Here is a 9,739-nt window from a genome sequence, read left to right as displayed (position 1 = left end):
AGTTCTTAAGTAAATAATTTTTAAACGGAAATTTTGGAAGCCAACTTTGCCTTGTCCGATTTCGACCCCAACACATACCAGGAGCAACAATGAAGAGAGGATTTTTAGGGTTTTCAAATAAGTCTGCTGGTTTATGCACGATCCGTAAGTCTACGAGGGTAGTAACAATCGACACCCTCCAAGCAGCATCGATCGACATCATACACCAGAAACCGATCGACATAGTACATCACGAATCGATCGACACCCTACAAGAACCGGTGATCAATAAAGTACACAAATTGTCAAACGACACTGTTCACGCGAACACTGTTAACACGGGTACTGTTCACGCGAATACTGTTCATCCCGGAACTGTTCACGCGGGTACTGTTCATCCCGGTACTATTCATCGCGGTACTATTCACGCGGACACTGTTCCTCCTGGTACTGTTCATGCGGATACTGTTTATCCTAGTACTGTTCATCGAGGTACTGTTCATCCCGCATCGATCGGTACTGTTCATCCGACGTCGATCGACACTGTTCATCCCGTGTCGACCGATACTGTTCATCATGGTACTGTTCACCGAAATACTGTTCATCGCGGCACGATTCACGAAAACCCTGTTCATCCGAACACTGTTCATCCCGTATCCATCAATACTGTTCATCCGAAATCGATCGACACTGTTCATCCCGTATCGATCGATACTGTTCATCCGAAATCGATCGACACTGTTCATCCCGCGTCGACCGATACTGTTCATCGCGACACATTTCAATACGACACTGTTTATTGCGGTACTGTTCATTAAAACACTGTTTATCGCGACACTGTTCATCGTGGTACTGTTCATCAAAACACTGTTCATCGCGACATTGTTCATCGCCGTACTGTTCATCAAAACACTGTTCATCGCGGTACTGTTCATCGTGACACTGTTCACCGCGACACTGTTCATTCGGGTACTGTTCATCCGGACACTGTTCATACGCCGCCGACAAATTCTGTTCATCATGGATCGACCGACACCACTTGCGGGAGACAAAGGAGGTCAAAGCACTCATACTTAAGATTGATAAGAGAGGTATCTGGCGAGACGAATAAGGTCGCCCTTGCAACACACCATAGGACAATTGATTAATGCAGATGATGATGTAATCTCTGATGTGATTGATGTTGCTGAGACAAACGACTTTACTTTGACAAGCGATGGTATGATTTGGGAAGCGAGGACCCTTTCAAAGGTCTTCCTATTGAAAATCCCAAAGATCTTATCAAGACACTCGAGGGATTAGCCTCATCAGCAAGCGGGCAGAATGAGGTACCTGTAGATCACATTATCTGCAAGATTTTCCCATATTTTTTATGTGGAGATGGTTTTAGCTGGTTCAGTAAGTTGCAACCAAGATCTCTAATCTGTTGGGAAGACATCAAAAGCGTCTTCCTAGGTAAATTTTTCACTGAAGCTGTAACAATTCGAAGTAAAATGTTTGATTACATGATGGAGAAGATGACTGAAGATCATGAGAAATGAATAATGACTAGTATCAGCCAGATTATTGATTATGTCTACAGCGAGAAGAATGGAGATTCTGAGACCCCAACAACGCATGTCAAGCAGCCAGACATTCAGGATCAACATGCTTATGAGGATACACAGAGGGACAAACTGAACAGAGGACAGCTGGTCAACCATGGTACGGTTGAGGATGATGAACAAGATGGATCTGGAGAGCCGAGCATAGTAGAAAAAGCTGATACAAGTGATTCGATTTCAGCATCGATCGATATCGGCACTTCAAAAATGATCGATACAGACTTGTCTCATCGATCGTTACCTCTCGAAATCTCTGATGCTACTGCTGTGAATGCTGGGACTGAACGACAAAGAGCACTCAGAGACTACAACAGTCCTGAGGATTTATATGCTAAAAGGTCTGCATTGCGTCGTTCGACATTCCAGAGTTTCGTCCCTGAGCTACCTACTGCATATATCTCTCTTGTGGGTCAGACTCCTTTTCATGGTCTTCATTATGAAGATGCCACTAACCACTTAGAGGCATTCGAAGATTTAGCTTCGACCATCACATGCAATGGAGTCCCTGAAGACTACTACTTCTGCAAATTATTCTCATATTGTCTTGCTGGAGAAGCAGCATGTTGGTTCAGGAAGTTGCCACAAGGATCTGTTACTACCTGGAAAGACATCACAAACGCCTTCCTCAACAACTTCCGATGTAATGCTGCAGCAAATCTAGAGATTGAGATAATATCTATGCTGGAATATATGGTAGAGGGTGATGAACAACATGAATCTGGAGAGCTGAGCAGAGTAGAAGAAGCCGATATTTGTAACACAAGCTCAGCATCGACCGACCCCGCGACCTCGACATCAATCGACGATATCACTTCAGCATCAATCGACACCAGCATCTCAACATCGATCGACAGAGACGTTTGTCACAGATCGACACCACCCGAAATCCCTGAAAGATCGAGTTGTCCTCAGGACACTACAGACTCGACACTGGAGTACACTGATGTATCAAGCTGTTATCCTGGCCCAGATGTAGAAAAAGAGATCACCATGGAAGATTTCTTGGAACTAGAAGAATTCTTGGAGTTAGAGGGTGGAGAACAACTTGGAGACTTGGATTCGAGTGTAGAAGTCACTATGGAAGACTTCATAAAGCTGGAGGAATGGCTTGAGTCGGAACAGAAGCTTAATGACAAGCGGAACACTATGAGAAAAGATTTGGAGACTTCGTCAAAGGCTAGAATCGATCGATACCAACCTGATGAGATCGATCAACATCCACCATTCATCATCGATCGACTCCCACCCGAGTGCATCGATCGACACACATGGTTGGACGAGCTACCAGGATACACAGTTGAGTCGGAACCGATTGAAGTGAGAATGCACAAGTCTGAGACCTCATACCTTGCTGTCCCTGAACACCTAAGACCCATATGCCCAGAGTAAGCTGCTGGGATTTGCAAAAGAGTGAAGAGGATACATGACCCTGTGAAGATTTTGGTTCCCTGTACCGTGGTTGAAGCTGAATCTCCTATACCACCAGATAGAGGTATACGTCTAGATTCCTACAATGAAGTATTTAACGATCATCATCATGTAGTAGCTTCTCCGAGGGAGATGAGGTGTATAACTGAAGTCGACAAAGGCCTCAGAGAAGAAGCCTCGATCGACACTGTTCAGAAAACATCGATTGATAATATCACTCCACCATCGATCGACATCTACCGGACACCACCGATCGACATCATCAAACTGTCATTGATCGACACTACCACTGGTTCATCGATTGATACCAGACGCGAACATGAGCAGAATGAGTATGAAGTGTGTGGAAATATTTTTGATGGAGATACCACCATGCGTTCAGACAAGTTTGGGGTAAAGATGATGAGAAATTGGAAGAAGCGGAAACGAACCAAGGGAGGTTCTCAGTTACCATTAACTCCTTACTTTTCAGATTGTGTCAGGACATCCAGAGTGCGCAACAGATACATTTTACATCCATTTGCAAAGCTTAAAGCACTCCTTATTGCTGAGATGATAGACAAAGGAGAAAAATCTATGGAGGAGACTTTCACACAAGAATTATAAAGCCTCAAAGATTGGACATTGAGATTTGTTTTGGAGCATATTCTCATTCGCATCAGAACTAAATCAGATCTCCAAAAGTCAAGCTACTGACTACAAATAAGCGCTGAGTGGGAGGCAACCCACTGTTAGGTTTGTTTTAAATTTGGTTTTATTTTCTTATATTATTGATTTTTGTTTTTAATTATTGTAGGTAAAAAAAACAAAAAAAAAGATGAATAGTACGCACGCCACTGTAGCAACAGTGCCGAGCGACACTGTAGCGAGGACATCGTTCGATATTGTAGCAAGCAAATCGATCGACACTGTAGCTGGGTTACTGTAGCAGGATCACTGTAGCGACGCTACTGTAGCAGAGTCACTGTTTATCCGAAAAAAAATTATTGGTTTTATATTTATATGTTACTGACTTTTAGTGTTTTATTTTAGTGTTTTATGTTAGGTAAAATACAAGGGATATAATCAAGGAAGATGAGTTTCCACAAGAATCGACGATGGCTGCGCAGCATCGGTCGACAGAAAATTAATAGCATCGATCGATCGCCACTTAATTGTGTTGATCCATAGAGCATCAAGAGTATCGATCACCACTTAACTGTGTTGGTCAATATTCACATCAAAGTTTGATATACTGTTCTTCCTTGTTAATTATTGTCCTTATTATTCTTCCACCAATCTTAGACTGTATAACACTGGTAACAATGTTGTTTAAGTCTAGGGGAGGTCGTACTAATATTATAATATAGATTAGCTATTTAGAAAAGGGAGCCGAGTAAACGATTGCCAAAATATCGACCGACGAGAAGATGTCGATATCGACCGACATAACCAAATCTGCCACGACCGATGATAACACATTTACATCGATCAACATCTATTCCGGTCAGGTATTTCGTTTTAACTTGTTAAATTGAGTACTTATGGTTTATTTCTCACCAATCTCCGACTTGATAATACCATTATAGTGTTATTTAAGTCTGGGGGAAGTTCTACTGATATTATATTTTAGTTAGTGAAAAAAAAAAAAAGAAGGATCCAGGTAAACGATTGCTCATCACATCGCCCGATGAGACCAGCTCGATATCGATTGCCAGCACTTCATATCAAACGATCGATTGTCTCTTCATTGTGTCAAACGATCTCTCTAACCATCGACCGATGAGACCATATCGATATCGTTCGACAGCGCTTCATCTTCAACGATCGATTGATACTTCATTGTGTCGATCAACACAGACATCAACGAGCTGGTATATCGTTCTAACTTGTTAACTTTCGTAATTATGCTTTATGTTTTTCATACCACCGACTGTGTTACACTGAGACAGTGTAATTTAAGTCTGGGGGGATTACTGGTTATTTACTTTATGTGTCTTATTTAAAATGTTTTCAAAAAAGTTTTTATTGAGTCAAGAAGATGATATAATCTTAATCGATTTACTACTTGTCATCTAACCACTCTTTAGACCAGTCTTAGACTTACTAACTGCAGAAGTACTAGAGATACTAAAGTGGATCAACCTGTCAACTCTGTTTGCACTTGCTGAAATTGTTTGAATGAACCAAAGCTGACCTCCAACACTAATACTGACTTTATATGCTTGTCTTGGGGCTTGGTATACATTGGATCGGAATCCTCCTGCAAGTCTGGAAGGTAAAAAGTCTTTGTGTTTCTGGTTCCCTTCCTTCTCTCTCTTCGGCATCTCAAGATCTAAGTTTATAAAGAAAAGATTGATATGATTTCTTGAGAGGCAGAGGGATAGGTAAATTACTTGCGACCCCATTATTCTAAATCTAAAGGATGATCACACATTGTGGAAACGAGGGATAGGTAAATTACCTGTGATCCCATTATTCGCTACACTTTGTCAAAATGTATGAGTTACAAATACAATGTCAATGAGATAGACTAGATGACCTGTGTTGGCATCGAAACCTGTTGAAATTGAAACTAATAAGAGATTCAGAGAAGAGAGGTGAGGGGAGAAAGGATCAGAGAAGACTACCTGTGTGTTCGGAAACTTGTTTGAGTTGAGTCCATGTGTCTTTTGATCAATACTCCCAAGGTAAAGCCTACACTTTTATTTTTGTGCGAGAAATGAGGTTAGTAGAGGGGATTGTCAGACAAGATCTGTTAGGTTGTGGAACTAGTGGAATTTGGTTGCTATACTAGGATATTGTATAATGTGCTTCTAAGGTTAGGATGTTTAATGATTTGGTTTGCACTACTATAGAAATGATGAACTGAGTTTTTAAAATCTTTTGAGTCCCTGCTGTTTTCAAACCTCTCTCAGAGAGACTGCTTGTTTGTTTTGCTTGAGGACAAGCAAAAGGGTAAGTCTGGGGGAGTTGATATACCATGGATTTTACCCATTTTTACCCATGGTATATAAGTTTTTTATATACTATTTATTATGCATTGGGGTCTATTTAGAGTATTTACAGGTTCATAGACGATTTGGAGATATAAGGTGATTTTGGTGTCTTTTGGAGTCTTTCAAAGTGCAGAACTGCACAGACGATTCAGATGTTTAGATCTCTATGGGGACCTTCCCACTGTTGGATTTAGCCCATCGTTTGACACAAGATAGAGCTTTGAGTTATCTTTCCAATGCCACCAGTCTGAGGTCAATCCGCATTCTGTAGCAGAAGTTATGCCCGTTTTACTGAAGAGTGGTCAGTCTGCCTCGCGAGAGGAAGCTGTCGAGAAGAGGATTGTATGTCGATCGATGCAACAGAGTGCATGTCGATCGAGAGGGACATCAGAATTTGGGCTTAGTATATTTCATGACCGACTGAAGCCCAAGAGTCACCACAAAGTTACCAAAATACCCTTGACGACCAGAAATCCTATTTATGTTATTTCTAAGCCATTGTTGACGGCTACGCTTTAGACGCTCTTTACGCTTTCTTTTGGTTTCATTGTTTCTCTTAGGAGAGAAGGGAGGAACTCCTTCAGAGTCCTCCTAGAACTCCTCTGCTTTTGGTTTGTTTATCTATTGCATTTTCATCTATTCATCTATGATTTCTGTGACAACTATCATGTCTGAATAGATCCACCTGTTAGATCTAAGGTTCAGATAGGCTTGTGGGATCAGCCCCAAGCTATAGATTGCTGAGTTGTGATATTCATCAAATGGATTGAACTCTATGCTTGTTCTAGAGTAGCTAACTAGAGCATAGATCATTAGGATCTTTGATATCTTGAATTATATGTTTGAACTAGTGTCTCTTTGGAGAAGAGCTAACCGCCCTCCTTGAGACCTAGTGTTCATTATCGGCTCGCGCCTAGGCATATCTAGAAGCCGTCGATCGATATCCCGACAGGTGAATCGATCCCCGAGCGAAAGGTGTATCGATCAATATCTCTAAAGGATATCAATCGACTCTTTTTCTGTGTCAACATACGACAGTTGAGGCCAGAGATCCAGATTATTTAACCAGTGAGAGATCACTGATTGTTAAGCGGCTGAGTTCTATAATATCATGCAAACAACTTGTTAGGAATCTATTGACATTATAATCCCCAATACCTGAATAGAAACCCTAGATCTAGCTACCATCCTTCCATCAAACAGCTCCTTGCCAAGCTGAACAATTACATTGTTCATCTTGTTTACTGTTTTCTTTTATTTACTGCTTTATAATCTATTTACTGTTAGCCTAGCTTAATCATATAACTATTAGATCTAGTGTGTGCCTTAGCTCCTTGTGGATTCGATCCCTAAGTACTATAACTTGACCTATTTTGATGAGAGTAATACACTCCTTAGGGTAATTTGAGTGGTATCAATACCTCGCCGGATACTGAAGCTGATATTTTGAGCAGGTTTCCCCTAGCTTCTAGTCAGCTCCCTGTCCGCTATCTGGGTCTTCCCCTGCTCACGAAGCGCATGACTATTACAGATTATCTTCCCCTCGTTGAGAATCAGGAAACGGATGTCCTCTTGGACTGGAAGGTTCCTCTCCCATGCTGGTTGATTGCAGCTCATAAACTCTGTCATTACCAGCATGACCAACTTTGGTTACAAGCCTTTACCTTGCCAAGCAGCTGTTTGAAGGAGATTGAAAGCCTCTGCTCAGCTTTCCTGTGGTCGGGGCCTGAGTTGAAATCATCGAAAGCAAAAGTAAGCTGGAAAGATATTTGTTTACCAAAGAACGAGGGAGGTATGGGAATTAGGCCTTTGAAGGAGATGAACACAGTTTTCTGTTTGAAGCTGATTTGGCGCATTGTTTCTGCGAGGGACACTCTTTGGGTCAGATGGATTCAGTGCTACCTAATCAGAAAGGGATCCTTCTGGCCAGTTAATAAAGATACATTATCAGGCTCTGGTTCTGGAGAAAGCTTTTGAAGCATCGAGATCAGGCTAAGCAGTTTATGCGAATGAAAGTAGGGGATGGCCATCATACTTCTTTCTGGTATGACAATTGGTCCAAACATGGATGTCTGAAGGAAGCTCTGGGTACTCGTGGTCTCATTGATCTAGGTGTCACAGACAATGCCCTGGTATCTGATGTTCTTGGACGTCCCCGACGGAGGAGAAGACACATAGTTAATATCTTGAATGAGGTGGAGAACGAAATAGAATTGCTTCGTATGAATCAGGATCATGGAGATGACGTTGCTTTATGGAAGCAGGCATATGGGATTTTTGCGCATAGATTCTCTACCAAGAGAACATGGGAGCTTCTTCGACACAGTCACCAAGTCTGTAACTGGAGTAAAGGCATCTGGTTCACTAACTCGACTCCCAAATACTCATTTTTGGCTAGAATTACTGTGGGCAACAGACTACAAACGGGAGATGGAATGCATATGTGGAACGTTGGGATCAATGCATTGTGTGTGCTCTGCAACGAAGATGAAGAGACTTGCAAGAACCTTTTCTTTACATGCAGTTATACCTAAAAGATTTGGAAGATATTTGCAGGGGACCTACTTCAAAGCAGATTCACTACGGACTGTTGATGAGCTTATTGATCCGAATTCTGGTAACTGGATTGTTGATAAAGTAGAGTCTCTCTTTGTGGAAAAAGATGCTGCAATGATTCTGAATCTCAAAACCTCAAGGATCTTAAATGATGTTTACATTTGGGGATTTCCCAACTCAGGTGCTTACTCCTCTAAAAGTGGATAGCGCTTTCTATCGGAACTCCGGAAAACCAGATTCCAATAGATAACCCAGAATCTCCGATCGAAAAAGCGTTATGGGCCAAACTGTGGAAGGTACCAACTACCCCTAAGATTCGATATTTTTTGTGGCGTACACTTGCTGGAGCATTGGAAGTTGCATCGAAACTGAATTCGCGAGGAGTCTTCGTTAACTTGTCGTGTAAATTTTGTGGCGATGCTCCGGAAACTATATGTCTGATATATGACTATGGTTAGATAGATTAGGATATTTTACATTAAGAGTTTTAGTTATTTTATATTTAATAATTGGTTTTGAAATTCTCCATTTTATGTTAAGTTAAGAGTTTTCCATATTCTACAAAGTTGTATCCCTATATAACGGTTTCATATTATTAATAATAGACAAGCTTCCAAGAATTAACTTAATCTCTAAGAGAGATTAGGTTAAAAGGAAGTTAGCTTTTTGGTTCATATCAATTTGCGGAATTTTCTTGGGATAAGACTAGATCTGTTGATTCTGAGAATACCCGGAAACTAGGGTTTGTGAATATTTTTCACAGTGCTTTAATTAAAAGCTCTTAAGGTTTGAGAATACTCTTCTCAATGGTTTATCAAAACCTCTTTCGGAAAACTCCTTTTATTAATCAAATCATAATCTGAATACAAACTAAAGCCTAAACGGCTATATATAAGAAAACCATGAAAACCCTAAAACAATTAATGTAATTATCTTAATAATAAATAAAACATCAAATATTAAAATATCTAGAATATTCCTAAATATTCTCTGCATCATTCTCTCCGGGTTGGAGAAGATTCGTCCTCGAATCTTGATCGTACTCTCTGGATCCAAAACGTTTTCCACCAAAAACTCTTCCTCGAATCTTCAATAGCTTCTTTGCACGATTTTTGCACGGATCTGTTTGTAACATGAATCTTCATAAATCCGTTTTTGCACAAGATTTGCATGCATCAGATTATCAAAAGATTT

General features: G+C 40.8%; 1 protein-coding gene across 1 annotated transcript; it reads left to right on the top strand.

Moving 5' to 3' along the window:
- Positions 1–7,998: 7,998 nt before the first annotated feature.
- LOC108829280 (uncharacterized) lies at positions 7,999–8,752 on the top strand. The gene is made up of 2 exons (XM_018602946.1): positions 7,999–8,439; positions 8,546–8,752. The coding sequence occupies exons 1-2, from the start codon at positions 7,999–8,001 to the stop codon at positions 8,750–8,752; spliced, it is 648 nt and encodes a 215-aa protein (XP_018458448.1).
- The last annotated feature ends 987 nt before the right edge of the window (positions 8,753–9,739 follow it).

Source organism: Raphanus sativus, chromosome 6 (genome assembly GCF_000801105.2).
Source record: "Raphanus sativus cultivar WK10039 chromosome 6, ASM80110v3, whole genome shotgun sequence".
In the NCBI taxonomy this organism is placed as follows: Eukaryota; Viridiplantae; Streptophyta; class Magnoliopsida; order Brassicales; family Brassicaceae; genus Raphanus; species Raphanus sativus.
Note: the sequence above shows the minus strand (reverse complement) of the source record. Positions and strands in the feature narration are given on the sequence as shown.

What these genes read in the sequence shown, in the direction of transcription:
- LOC108829280 (XM_018602946.1), top strand. Translation starts at nt 7,999, where the DNA reads ATGAAAGTAGGGGATGGCCATCATACTTCTTTCTGGTATGACAATTGG. An exon ending in ATGGAATGCATATGTGGAAC is followed by an intron (nt 8,440 to 8,545) that starts GTTGGGATCAAT and finishes AGATATTTGCAG; the next exon opens with GGGACCTACTTCAAAGCAGA.